Source organism: Ochotona princeps, chromosome 14 (genome assembly GCF_030435755.1).
Source record: "Ochotona princeps isolate mOchPri1 chromosome 14, mOchPri1.hap1, whole genome shotgun sequence".
NCBI classification, from domain to species: domain Eukaryota; kingdom Metazoa; phylum Chordata; class Mammalia; order Lagomorpha; family Ochotonidae; genus Ochotona; species Ochotona princeps.
This window is the reverse complement of record NC_080845.1, coordinates 3246897-3266352: the sequence shown is the minus strand read 5'-3', so window position 1 is coordinate 3266352 and position 19456 is coordinate 3246897. Positions and strand designations below refer to the sequence as shown.

At 55.0% G+C, this 19456-nt stretch overlaps 1 protein-coding gene across 1 annotated transcript in view; it reads left to right on the top strand.

Moving 5' to 3' along the window:
• The first annotated feature begins 453 nt into the window (after positions 1-453).
• The window catches only part of FUBP3 (far upstream element binding protein 3), a 39932-nt gene continuing 20929 nt past the window's right edge, over positions 454-19456 (top strand). The window contains exons 1-2 of the mRNA XM_058672308.1: positions 454-612; positions 11245-11350. Coding sequence (XP_058528291.1) covers positions 529-612; positions 11245-11350 — 190 coding nt within the window. The 5' untranslated portion in view covers positions 454-528. The remainder of the gene's footprint in view (positions 613-11244; positions 11351-19456) is intronic.

The window sequence follows — 19456 nt, the reverse complement described above, 5'->3', positions numbered from 1 at the left end:
GTCCACGAGGGACAACTGACAGACATGTCGTGGTGCTGTCCCTCGCCCTCCCTACCTCGCTGCGCTCTCACGGCGCAGTCTGCAAGCGCTAGGTCCCAATATCCAGAGATTGCCACAGTGAACTCCAGTGGACCAACCTGTCACTCAGGGCACTGGAGAGGGTGGCGCCGCGCCCCGCCCACCCGGCCCCGCGGCCCCGCCCACCCGGCCCCGCGGCCCCGCCCACCGACCCCGCTCCCCGCCCCGGGCGCCGCGTCGCGTCTATCCAGCCCCGCGACCCTGCCCACCTGGCACCGCGGCCCCGCCCCCTGGCACCGCGCCCCGCCCACCCAGCCCTGCGGCCCCGCCCCCGGCTCGGACCGGCCCGCGATCACGTGCTCTGACCCCGCCTCGCAGACGCGGCTGCCCTGGCACCAGGCGTCCCGGCTTCCCTTCCGCCGGAAGTGGGGCGATTTTCCCTTTCCGGCTACGGGTCCCCGAGCGGAGCGGGAGGCCGGACCGTGGAGCCGAGCTGCGGCGGGGGCGGCCATGGCGGAGCTGGTGCAGGGGCAAGGTGCTCCGGTGGGGCTGAAGGCCGAGGGGTTCGTGGACGCCCTGCACCGGGTCCGGCAGGTACGCGTGCGGCCCGAGGCGGGTCGGGAGGCCGGCGGCGCTGGCCAGGCCTGGCCGTGCAGCGGCTGCAGCTGGGAGGAGCCGGGCTGCCAGGTGCCTGCACTCGCAGGCCGGCCGGCTGTGGGGGTTCTGAGGGGCTGGGGGAGCTCGTGCGAGCTTGGACAGTGCACTCTTGAGGGTGGGATGGAAGTGGCTGCAGATGTCCGAGGCCGGCGTCGGTGGTCTCCCAACCTGGCAGTGCTTGCAAGGGTGGACATTGGCCTCAGCCCCCGGGGGACCCTGGCATGGCCTACTGTGACAGTGCGCGAGCCCATGGATGTTCAGGGTTCCCAGCTACCTTCTCCTGGGAGGCCTCCGATGCTCTGCAGCTGCAGCTGGGGCGCTGGGGGTCGCAGCTTGAGAGGAGGAGAGTTGTCACCATCCGCCCTGGGGAATGCAAGTTGGCTTCCGGACACACACACTTCCTCTCTCCTTGTGTGATGTTTCTGAAAGCTGGATCTCCGGGATGCTTGATTCCTAACAGAACGGGCTCTCCACCCTGACAGAGACCCACTGTGTTAGAAGGTCTCCTCTTGGGTCTGTCCATCTCTTTTCCAGAGTGTTCCCGAGAGCAGGAACGTCACCTGCTCCCCAGAGCCTGGGTTTCCCCGGGAATACCAATTCTCCCATCCACATTGTGTGCCCTACAGTGTTCCCTGATGAATCGTTCCTTACTGCCTCGGCGCCAGCCAGCAGTGAATGGCTTTCTTACCCTCGGGAGCCGCTGGCCGGCTGTCCTGGGACAGTTTGCCGGACAGCTCCCCTGCCACCACTCTGCTTTGGTACTTTTGTGGGGGGCAGGTCGGCACCCCAACCCTTGTTCTTCACAGCCTGCTTAGGCACGTGTCTCCCTGATGGCCTCCTGGGTCACTGCCCTCCAGAGGCCACAGTGTGGTTGGATAGGCTGAAATCCAAAGAAGCTTCTCTTATGGGGGCTGTGGAAGTCCTGGTCTTGGACAGTCTGCTCTCAGTGTTGGGGGACCCTCTGCTGAGTGTTGCCACCTCCACACAGATTGTGGGAGCAGTGATGTTGAGCAGCAGCTGGGCCACAGTCAGCTCTGACATTCACCTTGGAGCGCAGTGTAGCAGTGACAAGCCTACACAGCGCCGGGCGCGTGTCCTTTCTGCCCCTCACAGCCCGAGGTCCATGCAGTGGCCGTTAGGGGAGGCAGTAGGTCTGTGAATAGCCTGTGGTTGCTGCAGTGCCAGCCGATGCAGCAGCTCGTCTCAAGTGGCCTTGCGTGTTGGGGCACGCTTACAACATCCCTGCTTCACCGTTGGCTAGCCAGCATATGGCGGCGCTATGATGAACCCCTTAGGATCCAGATATAGGAGACCATGTTTAGACTGCAAAGCGTTTTAGCTCACATGTCTCCGTCAACACCAGCCTTGGTCTTGGAGCCCTTGAAGCTGTCCACATGCTCCGTGTGCCTGGTGGGTCGTGGTCGGGCTTGGAGCCTGCAGTTTCTGTGCAGTTGGGTGCATTGGCATCCAGCAGCCAGTCCGCTAAGAGGTCTCTGTCACAGCATGAAGCCTTTTTGGGGAATCAGTTGTTGCTCAGAAGGCAACTGTCTGAAATGTCATGGGCAGCTTCAGTATCTTGCCTGCATCCTGTGGGTTTGTAATGTTGAGTGCCTGTGGGTGGCTGACACCAGTTCTGTAGAAGCGTGCTCTGGCTCAGTCCCATTGATGAAGAGCTGCTGCGTGTCAAGTCGGGGGCCACGTGGAACACCACGCCCCTGTGAGCATCTGTGGGTTCCAGGTCCAGCTTCCTGCTGCAGTGCACCATTGGAGGCAGGTGGTAGCTCCCGTGGTGGAGTTGTTGGCTTCCAGGCTTTTTTCCCATGGCTAGCCCAGCCCTGGCTGTTGGGGCATCTTGGGGAGTGAACCACCAGATGGGAGATGATACTGTCTGCCTTTCAAACAGAATGAAGAGAAATGAAAGTGAAGTAGCAATATAGCTGGTTCTGTAAAGTTGCTGGCTGGGTAGTGAAAGTAAAATGTTGCTTCAGCTGTGGAGAGAGCAGGACCCTGGCAAAGGCAGGGTGTGTGCCCAGCATCGGAGTTCACCACTCCTGTCTGAAGTTCTCAGAAAGTCTCCTGCTGATGGTTTGGCAGCATCTGCCACTAAGTGCCTGTGATTGCGGGTGGATGGGGTAGGCGAGGGAGCTGCCTGTGAGCAGCGCTGGGTGCCCCGGCTGGCCTGCTGGCCACTGAACAGCTGCCCGGGAGCAGGAGGTGCTAACATTCTCAGGGCTGTGGTGCTGCTGTGCTGATCTAGACCCCAGATGGTAGTGTGGCCTTGCACAGCCGCAGAAGGCTTCTCTGTTCACTTAGAGGGCGAGTCCTCTTCTCGGAGCGTCTTTGCCCCCGTGTGGGTACAGTGACAGCATCGTGGAGTCCGTAGGAAGTGACCTTTTGATGGGTTTTCCAGCCTGGAATCTATCCTTTGCTGGCAGTTGGATGTGAGGAGGGGTTGATGAGAGTAGGGAGGGACCCTCAAAAGGGACCCAACCTTCTAGAATGCCCCTCCCCCAGCTGCTGCCTGACACTTTGAGCCTGAGGGCTGGTGTGTGTGCCAGATGCCCTGGGCCCCTGCAGACCTCAGCACCTGAAGGTGCTACTTCCACTCCTCACAGCAGGGGGCGGGGAGAGGGGAGTGGCACTGGCTGCTGGCTACTTTGTTATACAAGCGAGTGTACCAACTGCTCTAGATACTTTGTACTCACTGAGACTGAGCCTGTGTGCTGCTGCTGCTGCTGCTTGGCACCCAGGTTAGCTTTCTGCAGCACTTGAAGGAATGCAGTGACTGGCTTTGGGGCCAGGGAGGAGGGGCCCTTGGGGTCACCACATGTTAACGCAAGTGCTGAAGTAGCTAGTGAGTGAACTAGCTGTTTGTTTAGGTTTTGTCTTCTGAAGTTGGCTTTGTAGTTGCCTAGACCACCCCGAACAGTAGTCCATGGGCTGCAGAAGGAGGGCTGTGGGGGCGGTGGGGCTGCAGCGTGCCTTGTTTGGTAGGAAATCCGAGGCTCTGGCTGCTCTGGTCATGGAGAAGCTCTCACTTCTGGTGTGGCAGTGGCGGGCAGTAGCTGTGGGCCCTTGACTCCGGGCTGCTTGATGGACAGTTTTTGTCCTGATGCTCTTCCAAATTGTGACCCCCCTCGTCTGGTGTCTGGTACCAAGGACCCTGGCTGGAGAGTTGGGGGCTTGGGAAGGAAGGTAGCCAGCTGCCCTGGCTGAGGGTAGCCTTGCCTGGCTGTGGATCTGTAGGCTGTTTGTTGATAGATCCATGAAGAAGAGCTCTTGAGCAAATGACTTTGGCAGGCAAGCGTGGAGTTCAGTAAGTCAGTTGGCTCTGTCACTGCAGGACTTGTCAGCATTCTAGTAGGCACCAGCTCGTAGTGTGTGCCGTGGACCACCCTGACGGTGATGCCATGCAGCTGAATCATATTCAAGGACTCGATCTTAGGGGAATGTTAAGCAGGACAGTTGCAGCATTGTAAACCCGCAAACATTTGGCATTTACCTAGCTCTATAGAATTGTTTCAGTTATTCGAGAAAAGGGGAGAGATCTGTCATCTGCCAGTTTACTCCCCAAGTGACTGGGACTGGACCGATGTGGGCACCGGAAGGCAGTGCGGCTCTCCCCAGTGGCAGCCGGAAGCAGGTATTTGAGCTGTCACTGCTGCCTACCCCATCTGCAGCCATAGTCAGGAGGCAGATGAGGGTCACTTCTTGCCTTGTGTGCGGTTCACAGGTCCTAACCAGCACCGGAGTGGCAAGGCTGACCATCTACATCTGAAAAAAACTGGACTGTACTGATTTTTTTGCTTTTGATTATATTTCATGCTTTATTAGAACCAGCGCCCGCATGGGATCCCGGTGAGTTCAAGGTGAGGACTTTAACCACTAAGCTATCGCACAGGGCCCAAAAGGTACCTTCTAATAGCAAATGCTAACAACCTCATTTGCAAGGTTTGAATTGTGCTTGTGGAAGCAATGATGTAGTCAGACCACTTCCCGTGTTCCTGAAGGATGGCCGAGTTTGAGAAGCCTTGGGCTTGGTGCTGGGCTCCGGGCTGGGCCGATGGATCTGAAACTGTTTTTTATTCTGTTTCAGAATTGTACCTTCCTGGCCACCAGCTGTGATGGCACAAGGACTGTCTCTCCGACTCATGTTTTAGGCTAATGAGCTGTTAGGAGAGCACGATGACCGAGACAGGGTACCTTGTGCATTTGAAAGACTTGGTGCCTTTCAGAGGCAGGTAAGGGAAGCTGCAGCAGAGCTGTTCACCCAGGTTTGGAAGAGACGCTGTGGCACTCTGGAGGGGACCCTTTTGGCTTGGCGTCGCATGGCCTGTGGAGGGGTCTCCACCCAGACCATCCTGCAGATGGGCCTTTTGGCATCCACTGTAGATTTAGTGGATATTGAACAGGTACTTTCTGTACACCAGGGAAGGTTTTAACATTTAAAAAACACGGTCCTTGGGCCATTGCTGTTACACTTGATCTTAGCCAAAAGGCCGAGTAGCGATTGGGGCCATTGCTGTTAAAGTCTGTGCGTACAACACCAGCATCTCGTAGGAGTGCCGGATGGGTCCTAGCTACACGGCTTCTGATCTAGCTCCCTGCTGAAAGTGCCGGGGCAGGGTGTGTGTGACGAAGCTGCGTCAGGTGCTTGGGCCCTGGTACTTACATGGGAGACCCAGGCAAAGTTCTTAGCGTCAGCATGACCAAGCCCCGGCCATTGTGGCCATCTGGAAAGTGAACCACCTCATGGTTCGCTCTAACTCTACCTTTCAAATAAATAAATCGTGAATCTTTTTTAGATTCCTAAAAATTTTAACCTTTTCCCAGAATTCTGTGATTAGTTTTGTATATAATTTCTGGAAATTGATGATTTCTCTAAAGCCAAACCCGAGTGTTCTGTGTAAGGGACTTTGGTCTGAAGGCTTCCAGGATGGAGTGGCGACAGGCCTGCCCCTCTGGAGGAAGGGTGTGCCCAAGAACCTCCTCAGTGAGGTACTGCTGAGAGGTGGTTGAGGAGGTCCTGTCCCGGCAGCAGTGCGTGCAGGCAGGTGAAGCGTGAGCTGCTGGGACGCTCGTCAGTCGTCCTGCATTCCTTGTCCTGGATAACGCCTGTTGAGATCCCAGGCTGAGGACAGTAGCTGTCATTCACTCAGCTGCGTGTGAAGAATTCCTGGTCGTGCTCCCGTCTGATGGTCACCAAGTCCCCAGTGGGGATTACCACAGGCTGGTGAGCACAGTGAACTTGAGGATGCCTCACCTCTCTCATCTGTGAATGGAATCTGTTCATGATAGTAATGCTTTTCTGGGCACAGCCTGATCTTTGCCATTGGCTGGTTCCCTTTAGGAGGCAGGTGCCTGATGCGCTGGCTGCCTAGGCACCAGAGTTGGTGAAAAGTCAGCAAACTGTGATGGGGTCATGTTCCTTTCTGTGTTGTTACTGTACTTCAATGAAAGTTTAGCATAGCAACATTTCTGGGGCCCAGTGTGATAGCCTAGTGTCTAAATCTTTGCCTTGCATCTGCCAGGATCCCATAAGGATGCTGGTTCATGTCCCCATCTGCTCCACTTCCCATCCAGCTCCCTGCTTGTGGCCTGGGAAAGCAGTTGAGGACGGCCCAAAGCCTTGGGACCCTGCACCTGTATGGGAGACCTGGAAGAAGATCCTGGCTCCTGACTTCGGATCAGCTTAGCTCTAGCCATTGTGGGCCACTTGGGGACTGAACCAGTGGATGGAAGATCTTCCTGTCTCTGTTTCTCTCTGTAAATCTAACTTTCTGATAAAAAATAAATAAATCTAAGAAAAATAGCATAGCAACATTCCGGCTTCCTTGCTGTGCATTGCTCCCCAACCCCATCCTGGGTGTTGGTGCTGTGTTGTCTTCGTTAACCCTGTGGATGTACTTCTCAGCAGCCAGCAGTGAGCCTGGCAGGGCTGGTGGGGGGGCGGGGCAGAATACTGTCTGCTCCGTAGTGGGTTAGGCCTGGGACTGTGGTCACATGCTGGCTCCTCCTGCCCAGGGGTCCTACTTGCTTCCAGGTAGGCCCACTGGTGGCTGTCCAGCAGAGGTTCTGCGAGAGTTGGTCCCCCTGCTCCCTGGTGGAGGGAGCCTGACATCCCACAGAAGCCAAAGGGAGCGTGTGACGGTGGCCTGGCACGCAGGTGCTCTGCTTCTTCCTCCTGGGGCTGACAGTGTGGGGATGTCCACAGAAGTGGACGTTCTTGGATCTGTGAAGTTAACTACTTTGGCCATGAAACCTATTGTCAGAGGATTTTAGTCTTGAAAGTATGTACTGAGAAAAAAAATTGATTTGTGCCTCTTTGATCTTTGCCATACCAGCAAATACTGTACTGCTTGACGTTTAAAAGTGACCGTTTATTTCAAAAAAGTGTTTTAAAGAGTAATTTATTTTTGTTACAAAGTCAGATATACAGAGAGAAGATCTTCTGTCCGATGATTCACCCCCCAAGTGACCGCAACGGCTGGTCAAGAGTGCTGTGCTGATCTGAAGCCGGGAACCAGGAACCTTTTCCGGGTCTCCCACACGGGTGCAGGGTCCCAAAGTATTGGGCCGTCCTGGACTGCTTTCCCAGGCCACAAGCAGGGAGCTGGATGGGAAGTAGAGCTTCCAGGATTAGAACTGGTGTGCATATGGGATCCCGGCGCGTTCAAGGTGAGGATTTTAGCCGCTAGGCCATGGCGCCGGGCCGTATTTCAAATATTTTTAAAAGACAACTACACGACTCCAGTAAGTGGAAAGCTTTGCTGTACATAGCGGGTAGCTCTAAGACAACAAACAGATGTGTAAGTTTACAAGTGCCCATCCAGCCGCCTCTGGGCTCTTGTAGGGAACGCTGGGTAAACACTGGGTGGTCCCTGGGTGTGCTCACAGGTGAGGACACCAGAACAGGGTCCTTGAAGGTCTTGTCCAAGGTTACCTGCTGGAAGAGCTGGCTGGGAGCCAGGACTGCTGGCTTGGGGCTCACATCTTCCTCGCAAACCTAAACCCCCTCACCCCCATTTTTGCTAACTTCTCACAATGGAGGTTGAAGGTTTGTGGCGTGGATTTATTTTTCATCCACCACTGTGCCTAAAATAGCACTTAGCGGGAGAAGCCATTCGCCTCCCCTGTAAAAGGCAGAGAATAACTCTTGTGGGAGAAAATCTTGAGCACAGTCCCCCGAGGTCCCACTCGCAGATAAGGGCTGGGTGACCTTGCTTTGTTGGAGTTTCCTGGCTTCAGGACTCTTCTCTTGGACCCATGCCATTAGGAACTGAGGAGTGGCTCCCTTCCCATAAGCAGCTGCTGTGTCGAGTGTGAGGAATTACTTGCCATCAAGTTTAAGGCTTTGAGAATTGAAATCTGTATAAGAAAGTGTGGGGTGGAGAGAGGGGCATTTTTGCCTTGTGGTTAAGACTGTTGACTCGAGTCTGGGGGCTGGGGGTACTAGGCTTAAATTGTGTTTCTGCAGCTAAATGGCAGCTGGGGTCAGCATTGTGACCCGTGGATTGTGACTTAGTCCTGCCACACTGACATCTTGTGTGGTCGCTGGTTCAAGTCCCAGCTGCTCAGCTTGAATCCAACTTCCTGCTAATGTGTCTGGAAAAACAGTGGAAGATGGTTCAAGTGTTTGGTGCCCCCTGTATCTTTGCCTCACAAATAAAAATAAGCAAACTTGTAAAAAGTATAAATGGGGTGGGTGTTCGGGCTGGCAGCTACAGAAAGTGTTTGGCTCTCCTGGGCTCCAGCCCCAGCTTTACTCCTCTCTTCCTGCCTACACGCACCCTGGGAGGCAGCTCTGCTCCCCTCTCCCTGCTGACACGCACCCTGAGAGGCAACGCAGCTGGGTCCACCACTTGGGTATCCGCCACCCATGTGGGAGACCTGGAGGGAGTCCTTGGCTCTGAGTGTTAACAGAAGTAACAAGGAGTCGTCGAGCTAGTGTGTTCAAAATCCACTTAGCGGAGTGCCTAGCACTGCTGTGATTTTAAATCTTCATTAGAAGTGGGAAAGCATTTTCTGGACCAGAGTGAGTTGCTAAGGTAAAGGGATATGCTGTTTCTGTGTGATGTACTGTGAGGTAAGGTACCCTGCAGTGTCAGGAACATTGTGTGTTGTGTGGGGAACTTGTTAGAATGTAGCTAGCCTCCCCACTGTAGTGCAGGCTGCGGAGCTGGCCCTCCTGGAGGTTGTTCCCAACAAAAGATGCCTAATGCCAGTGTGAATTAGAATACCAGAAAGCTTCAGTCACATCTTAGGACTCTTGTTGATTTAGTCATTTTGGGGTGTTGTGTGTGTGTGTGTGTGTGTGTGTGTGTTCGTACTTCTAACTCAGTGGCTTTTGGGGGAGCAGGGAAAGCCATCTCAGGAAGATAAACTACTATATAAATGATAAAGCAGGCCAAGGACTCAGAAATACATGTTTTTAAATATTTATTTTTATTGGAAAGATTTACAGACAGAAGGAAAGACAGAAGGCTCTTCCATCTACTGGTTCACTCCCCAAGCGGCCACAACAGCTGAAGCTGAGCCGATTCAAAGCCAGGAGCCAGGAACTTCTTCTGGGTCTCCCACGTGGGTTCAGGGTCCCAAGGCTTTGGGTCCTCAGCTGCGTTCCCAGACCACAAGCAGGGAGCTGGATGGGAAGGGAGGCTGCCTGGATTAGAACCAGTGCCCATATGGGATCTCGGCGAGGATTTTACTTTAGCCACTGCTTTCAGAAGGAAGAGGAAAGGACTGGAAGGCGAGTAGTGCCGGCGCAAGGTGGTGGGGGGAATGTGCTTGTGTGAGAATCATAAGCCCTTTGCCCCCATCCTGTGGTTTATGTGTGCCTGGAGTGTTTGTTTCATGTTTAAGTAAACGCCTGGGCCAGTATATTGGAAAGCTTCCCTGTGCTGGACATGCTGCTGAGCTTGTTCTGTGAGTCGGGGGTCTCCACCTTCACCAGCCATGCCCTGCAGAGCAGCTCTTGCGTCGGACCAGCAGCCAGCCTCCACGCACTCGTCCAGCTCCAGCAGTCCTAGGGGGAGCGCGGCTTGGGGAGGTCTGTGTGCTGGGCTCCTGTAGAGCAGGTGACCCCTTGCCCCATGTACTGTGTGGACACAAGAAGTGGGATTCTGTAGCAGGCTTACTAGAGCAGCCCCCATCTGGGCTGCAGGCTCCCTAGCCCAGTTAGAGGGTCAGCTGACTTGTATCTTTTCACAGTCCATACCGCAGGAAGCATGTGGGCTCTGGGTAGCTCCTCTGCTGTGCGCTGGCACGCAGAGGTCACCATAGCCAACACATAAACCAGTGAGTGTGGTGACTTGCCAACAAACCTCCGTTACAGAAGCAAGGGGGCCCCTGCTGTCGCTGGCCGAGCCTTGGCCAGACTGGCAGTCATTCCTGGCAGTGTCCCCCTAATAAAGACTTGCAGTAGCTTCCCATCGAGCCTAGTCTCCTTGCCATGACTTACAAGGCTCGGTGGGAACTGCCCACCCTTTGGAACACCTGTGGTTCCTTCCATCCCAGCAGCCTGGGCCAGGCATGCTCCCACCTCGGGGCCTTGGCAGCAGCAATGACCCTTGTCTACCTGGCCTGCCTGTCTTCCCAGTGCCTTGAAAGGTGCCTGTGCAGTGGCTTCTGAGCGCTGGCAGGGTGAATTGCTTGGTTTGACAGCGCTGGCACTTGTGAAGTGCTTTCTAATACTCACAGTCCCTTTGCATTTGAGGTCTTTTATTATCTTGTCAAAAACAAGGAAGCAAATGGTGTTAGGCTCTGAGGCCTTCCTTGGAAGAGACAGCTGCCCACCAGCACAACACTGGCAAGTGGAAAAGCAGATCCTGCCCTTGGTCTGCCCAGCAACTTGATCCTCTCTGGTTGGCATTTGTCTGGGATACTGTGTTGTGGTCCGAGAGGGTCTGAGGTGCCCAGGCATGTTTGGACGGCCCCGGGCCCAACACCTTAGGACAGCTCTGTTGGCTGCTCCCTGAGACCACCCCTCATGCACACACCCCACCTTTAACCATAACTGAGGAACTTGTTTCCTATGGGGACAATGTGGTAGATTGGGTGGGCGTCTGGGGAAGGGAGGACGTTTTTGGAGCTGTGTCCTGGTCTAGAAGCAGCAACAGCTCTCAGAGGCTGCGTGCCCGTCCCCAGCATGGGAGTGGCTCAGTGCTGCCATGGATTGCAGTGGAGAGAGGCAGCTTGTCATTTTCTGCCTCTGTAGGTCACATGATCTGTTTGCAGACAGTAAAGTCGCTAGGATGGCTCTGTTCCTAAAGCGTTATCACTTTGAGCAAACGAGGCCTTTTCAGTACCCTAGAGGGGAGTTGGCGGCTTAAGGGAACACTTTGAAAAGGAGCTGAACCCTTGCCATCCAAGTTCTTCTGACAGGACACACACAATGCCGGTGTCCTTGCATTGTGGCACACCTGTCCGTGCTATGGTCACTTGTGGAGACGCACAGGCCGAGGGAGAGCTCGGCTGCCGCTGGGAAGCACTGGTCCAGGCTGACACGGCCTTGCTGCCAGGCCAAATAGAGCTGTGATATTGAGTATTTAAATCTGATTCTCTCTATAGATTGCTGCTAAAATTGACTCAATCCCTCACTTGAATAACTCCACGCCTCTCGTGGACCCCTCGGCGTATGGATACGGCGTGCAAAAAAGGCCCCTGGATGACGGAGGTAAGATGCTGTGACCGCCGGAGCCATTCAGGTGCCGGCGAAGCTGCCAGTTAAGCCGAAATCTGTGTCAGCTATTTCCTTAACGGCCCTCTCGAGCGTCACCCTGAGGAGGAGCGGCTAAGGGGAAGTGTTTAGGATGATTTTTCTTAGCAATTGTCTGGCGGTGGCTGCCCATTTGTCTTGATGATATAGGAGGTTTTTCAGCGGGGCTGGGAGGTAAAGACATGGTCCCCGCGTGCTTGCTTGGGAGCGGTTTGGCTTGACGCAGGCGCTTGTGGGAGTTACAGCGCTTGCCTGCTTTCCCAGCAAAGCTGGGCTCTGAGGCAGCTCTGGCCCAGGGCCAGTGGCCTTTCCGCAGCCTCTCGGCAGCTTTATCCCCACTCAGGTGTCCTCGCTTCTTTAATGCGGCCAGGCGGTCATTGTCCTGTGCATTGGTTCACACAGGCCCTGGCCTCGCTACCAGAGGTTCCCAGCTGGGCTTTAGCAGCACGCAGGAGCGTGCCCTGTCACACTCAGTCTCCAACAGAGCGTCGCTGCGACTGGGACAGGGATAAGCGTGGTGAAGGCACATGGGCCCGCCGTCTTCCCTCTGTCCACCCAGTTGGCGCCCACTCCCATAGGTGCACACACTTATCTGTGACATGAAGTAGAGAATTCCAACTGTGAAGTAACAGAAAGTACACAGACTGTGGTTCAATTTCTCTGGCTGCTCTGGGGGTCAGGTGTAGAAACCTTGGTGTCTCCAGCAGGAGAATTCTCGTCTGCTAGCAGCTGTTCATTGATCAAGCACCCGAGCAACGTCCACTGTGGTGCAGTTTGAACTATGCTCCGTCAGCTTTCTGTCTGACTGGCAGCTCTGACCCCTTGGGCCAGATATGACTGATCGTGTTGTCTCGCTCATGTCTCTTTGAAAAGCCATAAAGCAAAGGAGCCTTCTAACCTTTGCAGGGTTCCTCCTGTGGGACCGCGCTGACCAGGAGCAGCTGATTGGTCTGGCTCTGAGCACAGAGCTTGCTCATGGCAGCGTCTCCCCAGCCTGGCGTTTCCAGAAATGGCAATCGATATGTTTCACGAGTCGCTCGGGCTGTTTTCCCGCGCTGGGAGCTTGGCGTGCAGCCAGAGGGGACCTGGCCCTGGGCGTCCTGCACGTAAGGTTCTCCCACCTGTCTTCTGATTTCTTGAAAGAAATCAATAGAGGGCTTGGGGTTTACTGCCGGGGGCTAGGGGAAAGGCAGGGGCGGCCACCTCAGCCATGGTCACCCAGAAGCAAGCTGTGACCTCTGCTTGGAAGCCATGGTTTCCTGCCCATTGGCCCTTGGGGGCCCTCCGTCCTTCTAACCTAAGTGTGGTTTCTTGCTTTCTTCCTGACTGAGCCGACAGACACTACGTTTTGTGTCCTGCCTGCTCTGCACCCCCTCCTCCACCATGCCTTGTCTCTTGGGACAGCACACTGAATGTGGGCAACAGAAGTCTCCCTCATCCATTTTCCGTGCCAGTCCACCACATCCACTCTCCTATTGGGCACTGCTAAAACAGCAGAGTTAGACAAATCTCTCACTTCTCTCCATGTCGTCAGCGAGTGTGGGGTGTGGGCTTGAGCTCAGCGCCATGCCCAGGTGGTGTCACTCACCCTCTGCCGGGCAGCGCCACTGAGCCGGTTGTGTCCTGGGAGATGATGGCTCGGTGAGCGCTCAGCTCCTGTCGAGGGACGTCTCCCTCACTCTCAGCTCAGTGTTGCTACGGCACAAGGGGAACTTAGGAAAGCAGAGGCGCAGCAGGCTCTGTTTGGTTTGGCCTGGGTGTTTGGGAGAAGTTCAGTGGATCACTTCTTTAGCAATATGAACCTTCAATTTGGGCTCCATAACCTTTAGGAGGTTAAAGTCCAGTGTCCTCAGACTTTTTTTTTTAAAGATTTGTCTATTATTATTGCAAAGTCAGATATACAGAGAGAAGAAGAGATAGAGAGAGTGGGCTTGGCAGCATGGCCTAGTGGCTAAGGTCCTTGCCTTGATCCCATATGGCTGCTGGTTCTAATCCCGGCAGCTCCAGTTCCTCTCTGTCTCTCCTCCTCTCAGTATATCTGACTTTGTAATAAAAATAAAATAAATCTTAAAAAAAAAAAAAAAAGAAGAGATAGAGAGGAAGATTTTCCATCTGATGGTTCACTCCCCAAGTGAGCACAATGGCCGGTGCTGCGCTGATCCAAAGCCAGGAGCCTGAAACTTCCTCTGGGTCTCCCACACGGGTGCGGGAACCCAAGGCTTAGGGCCGTCCTTCACTGCTTTCGCAGGCCACAAGCAGGGAGCTGGATGGGAAGTGGAGCTGCCGGTATTAGAATTTGCGCCCATATGGTATCCTGGCATGTTCAAGGTGAGGGCTTTAGCCGCTAGGCCACGCTGCCAGGCCCTCCCCAAATTTTTTGAAGGTGTCACTCAGGTCTCTTTAAAAATACTTCGACTTGCTGGCCCGGCATGATAGTGTAGCAGTTAAGGTCCTTGCCTTGAACGCACCAGGATCCCATATGGGCGCCGGTTCTAATCCCGGCGGCCCCACTTCCCATCCAGCTCCCTGCCTGTGGTCTGGGAATACAATCGAGGACAGCTCAAGACTTTGGGACCCTGCACCTGCATGGGAGATCCGGAGGAAGCTCCTGGCTTTGGATTGGCTCAGTTGCAGCCGTTGCGGCCGCTTGGTGAGTGAATCATTGGATGGAAGATCTTCCTCCCTCTCTCTCTTCTCTGTATATCCGCCTTTCCAATAAAAAAATAAATAAATATGAAAAAAATAGTTCGACTTGGAGATTTCCACGAGAGAACCTTAACGTGGAGTTTATTTGGAACATAGAGGTGTGTGAATGGAGGATTGGCTCAGCAGGGTGCTGCGCTCCGTGCCAAGCTGGGCAAAGATGGCTGCTGGCACCGGGAAGCTTTGGTGCTCTGTGTGCCCAGGAGCAGTCGAGTGCTAGTTCCTGGGCCTGGAAGGAGCCCAGCTCGGGCCCAGCCCTCATGACTGTCCAGTACCACCTGCAGCTGCGAGCCAGGGGGTCACTGCCCTGACAGGCTGAGTCTGACCCCACACTTTAGGAACCCACTTCGCAGCCCTCCGGGGGCACCTTTTCCCTCTGCTCCAAGACCAGCGATGGTTCTTTCCTCTTGGTGCCCTGCTCCTGCACCCACCCAACCCAGGAGGCATGACTCATATTTGGCCCTGAACTGCCAAGCAGGTTGTCTGCCCCCTTTGTAAAAGGGCAGTGCCCAGGCCACCGGCGTGCTCCTGTGCAGCTGCACAGGTCCTGGCCTGCCTCTGCCGTGATTGCAGAGCTGGCCCTATTCCCCTGTAGATTTTCTCTAATGAATAAACACTCCCTGCTCATTGAAGCACTTCTTTGCATCCTCCAAAGCTCTGGGTTAACTTCCGTCAAGAGTAAACTTCAGGGCCCGACGGCGTGCCCTAGCGGCTAAAGTCCTCGCCTTCAACGCCCCAGGATCCCATATGGGCGCCGGTTCTAATCCCGGCTGCTCCACTTCCCATCCAGCTCCCTGCTTGTGGCCTGGGAAAGCAGTCCAGGACGGCCCAATACTTTGGGACCCTGCACCCGTGTGGGAGACCCGGAAGAGGTTCCTGGTTCCTGGCTTCGGATCGGCACGCATCGGCCCGTTGCGGCTCACTTGGGGAGTGAATCATCAGACGGAAGATCTTCCTCTCTGTCTCTCCTCCTCTCTGCATATCTGACTTTGTAATAAAATAAATAAATCTTTAAAAAAAAAAAAAGAGTAAACTTCAAATTTAAGAGCATGAGAACTGGGAGCAAAGGACCAGGGACATGCCAGAGCAGGTGCCTGGTCTGCTGGTGAGGGGATGGCTGGGACTCCTGGCTGCCACATCGGAGTGACTGATTTCCAGTCGTGGCTTTGCTCTTCCCGCAGGGGAGGCAGCATCCACGACTCAAGTGTTTGTGTTGCTGACAAATCTAAATTTTAAGAAATGGTGCTGATTGGCTTAGAAATACAACTGAATTTTCTTCTCAATCATGAGCTAACACTTTTCCTTAAGACCACACTGAGTAGTTGAGGCTTGCGGCAGGTGTGCCTTGGTGCCCAGCAGCAGCCTAGGGCAGTGGGACCACGGGTCAGTGAGCATGCTGTGCTCTGTCTTCAGAGCCAGGCAGTGGACCCTTGGCGGAGTGTGCCAACCATCTCAAGTGACTGGCACACGAGCTTACCCTGCTTGCTCCCTTTCCTGCAGCACACGAGCTTGGCTGAAGCTCCACTGTCGGCCCCTTACTTGCCTGGGCAACGCAATCCTGGCCCAGGGCTCACCCAGAGCTGGCTGACACACACCGAGGGCACAGGCCGCTTCCCCTCCGTTTCTGCAGCCCCGCAGGATTTGAGGAGCCAGGCCTCTTGTGCGACTTCAGTGACACCGAGCAGGCGTCTGTCCTCTGCCCGTGGCTGCAGGACAAGGACTTCCTGCCAGCAGCCTGGCAATGCCGTGAGGACGGGTCTGCCTGTCTGCCCGACTTACCCTTGGTGTCTGGGTCGTGTCTTTGGATCGAGTGCCACACTCTGATGCTGGCTTACAGGCTTCCTTTGGGAGGAGGAAGAGCTCTGGGCATTCAAACTAGCCGACAGTTCGTTCACAGGAAGATGTGGGATATTTTTATGGTCTCTTCTCTGCATTTCCTTTCCACACTTGTGGCATGGGGCAGAAGGAGGAAGGGAAGATTTTTTTCAAATAGCGGACTTTGTGAAGGAACGGCCAGGGAGCTCTGGCACTGAGCGGTGAGGGCCAAGCTGGCTGTGGCATGGCCTGGGTGCGACCTGAGTGTGCTGTCTGTGGAGAGAACAGCTCCCGGAGGTGTTGGTCACTTCCCTGAGGGAAGGCTCACGAGAGGCACTGGAGGCTGAAAACCTGAAACCAGACCCCGACCCTGAGGGAAAGAGGGCCTGGGCGGGGCGAGGCCGCAGGCTGAGTGCGAGAGGACTGGCCAGCCATGAGGCAGGTGCTGAGGCCTGGGGAGACCCCTTCTCCTCAGCTGTCCGGGGATTAGGTGTGCGCTAGGCACACACTCCCCTGGCTTGGTTTCCAGCTGTGCATTGCCTGGGGTGGCAGAGCCCTCAGTGCACGCTAGGAGTTTGGGGTGAGGTGCCGTGAGGGGGCAAAGTAGTCTTGCTGAGACACAAAGAAGGAGGGACCCAGTCTTCCTGCCCATACTGCTCCCTGCCTTCTTCCTCCCTCCCCCTCATTCACCTGTCCATTTCAGGATTTATAATGCAAAACTGTGGTGCAGGGGGTTAACTCAGTCCTTAGGACCCCCACATTCCAGGTGGCTGAGTACTTGGGTTCAGGTCCTGCTCCACTTCTAACTTCCTATTTAATTGCCTAGTAGGCAACAGGTGATGGCCCAAGTGCTTAGTCTCCTGCTGCCTGTGTGGGAGACCCGGATGGAGTTCCAGGCTTGGGCCTTGCCCTGCCCCAGCTATTGTGGGTATTTGGATGGCGAGCCAGTGGATGGAAGGGAGATCTCTTACCCACTCATGACTCCAACCTTAAAATAATTCAATCAGAGCTATCCAGGTGCACGGCACTCCTGGACACGTTCATGCCAGGGCCTGTGGCACCTTTCCAGATGACAATCCCAACCAGATATGGCCTTCTGCCAGGGAACACATGAACAGACTGTGGCACATCCATCCCATAGACTGATGGAACAGAGGAACCAGCTGTACACTCAGCAGCTTGGATTAAGTTACTGGGAAATTAGGCAAAAAGCCACCCACTCTGGGTTGGCTCCCCTTCCTATATTGTTTTGGGAATGGAGAGCAGGGTTAGGGAGTATAATGCATGATGCATTGAAGATGGTGCCATAGAATTACCTCTTGGTGCCATGCCACTGCTCCTGGGATCAGGCTTTGGACACACACTGTGTGTCCTGGGGAAGGGGGTGTGGGTCCTGCTGCGCCCTTCCCCTGCAGGCTGGCTTCTGTGTCTCCTTCAGCTCGCTTTACTTTCCCCACCTGACTGCAAGCTCCATGAGGACAAAGGTGGTCTGTTTGTATTTGAGGCCCAGAACCTGGCACAGTAGTCAGTGCCTGAAGGACAGCAACTTGTAGGATGAGGAACGGCTAGCAGAGAGCAGCACTGGGCCTGTTCATGCTGAAAGCCCAAGGCCCAGGGCCGGACAATGCACGCCTTCCCAGCTGGGTGCCCTGGATCTGCGTCCTCTTCCTCCGCTTCCCCCAGTTGGTCTCCTGAGGGACCGTGTGAGTCCACGCGGGTGAGGTCCACGTGTGGCTGCTGGTGCTGGGCTTGCCTCTCATAGAACAGGGCAGGCTGGCAGGCTGTAAGCCAGTGACATTTTTGAGATACGTTTTTTAAAAAGATAAGTTGCCAAGCTGATAACAGATTACTTGCCAAGGCTTTTGGGCTGCAGGCAGTGTATCAGTGTTTGTGGTCTGGGGCGAGCCTGGGACACACAGGAGGCCTTTGTATCCACCCTGGGAGAGAAGCTTTAGTGGGCTCAGCTCTCCTGCGCCTTCCTGACCTTCGCTGGCTGGGAGAGAGTCTGGAGAGACCGGATTGCAAAGGAGGATGGGCATGATTGTTTTCACAATCTGAAGAGGAAGTTTCTCCCTGGTTTGTTTGTTTCTGCCAGTTGGATAAAAACTGCAGGCATTTTTCCCTGCCTGCCTTCTGCGTGCCGGCCACCAGGCTTTGGGAGAACTGATGAGCCCTGTCCCCTTGGGCTTTGCAGGGTGGGTGTAGGTGGGTGTTAGGGAGTTAGGCACGCTCCCCTGCCATGTTTTGCTAGCATTTCTTCTTGGGGAGCCAAGTGACGGCTTTTTTCCTCCACACCAACAGGAAAAATGTATGACCCCTGTATTTTGGTTTTGGAGATGATTGCAGTTGGAGGAGTATTGCTGGGCTGAGAAAGTTCTTAGGTTGTAGGGTGAGCGGCGCCTATGAGAAGTTGATTTTTCAGCTGTAGCCCAGGCTGTTTCCTATTACCCAGCGTGCAGAGCAAATGAGCTCTGGCTGTGTGTGCGCACATGCACTAGCCCAGAGCTGGTGGGAGCTCGTGAAGCAAGGTGAAGTGTTGTTGGCCAGCATGCACCATTAACGGGAAATAGACTGATTTGATTCAGTATTTTCCCTTTTCAAAGTAAAATGACTGCAGTTACCCATCAATTGAGCTTGATAGGCGTTTCCATCTGCCAGGAAGCCTGCGGCAAGGGTTCCTGTGCGGAACTGGACAGAGCAGTGTGCTGCCTGAGCTCCCAGGGCCCGCCACCTGCTGGCTTGCTTCTTAGGTTCTGAGTGGGACTGTTTCCCAAGGGAATGAAACTTTAAGTCATGCATTACCGCCCTGGCTGCAGCATTGACGTGAAGGAGGGAGTCAACATGGCCTTCCCAAAGGTCCCCAGCTCGGAACTCTCGCTGGGTTTGAATTTAACTTCAGGCCTCATGCTGTGGCTCTCAGTGTCCATGCCCTGGGAGATGAGTACACTTGTTTCTGTCTTTGTTAGTGAAGAGTGGGCTCTTGGCAGTGGGAGCCTCTGCGTGGCCCCTGTGACACGCTTTGCCAGTGTGGGAGTCCCTGTGGCCACTTTGACACATGCTTTGCCTGTGTGGGAGTCCGTGTGGCTGCTGTAACACATGCTTTGCCAGTGTGGGAGTCCGTGTGGCCGCTTTGACACATGCTCTGCCAGTGTGGGAGTCCGTGTAGCTGCTGTGATACATGCTTTGCCTGTGTGGGAGTCCGTGTGGCTGCTGTGACACATCCTCTGCCAGTGTGGGAGTCCGTGTGGCCCCTGTGGCACATGCTCTGCCAGTGTGGGAGTCCGTGTGGCCCCTGTGACACATGCTGTGCCAGTGTGGGGGTCTGTGTGACCCCTGTGACACATGCTGTGCCAGTGTGGGGGTCCGTGTGGCCGCTGTGACACATGCTCTGCCAGTGTGGGAGTCCGTGTGGCCCCTGTGACACATGCTGTGCCAGTGTGGGGGTCCGTGTGGCCACTTTGACACATGCTCTGCCAGTGTGGGGGTCCGTGTGGCCCCTGTGACACATGCTCTGCCAGTGTGGGGGTCCGTGTGGCCCCTGTGACA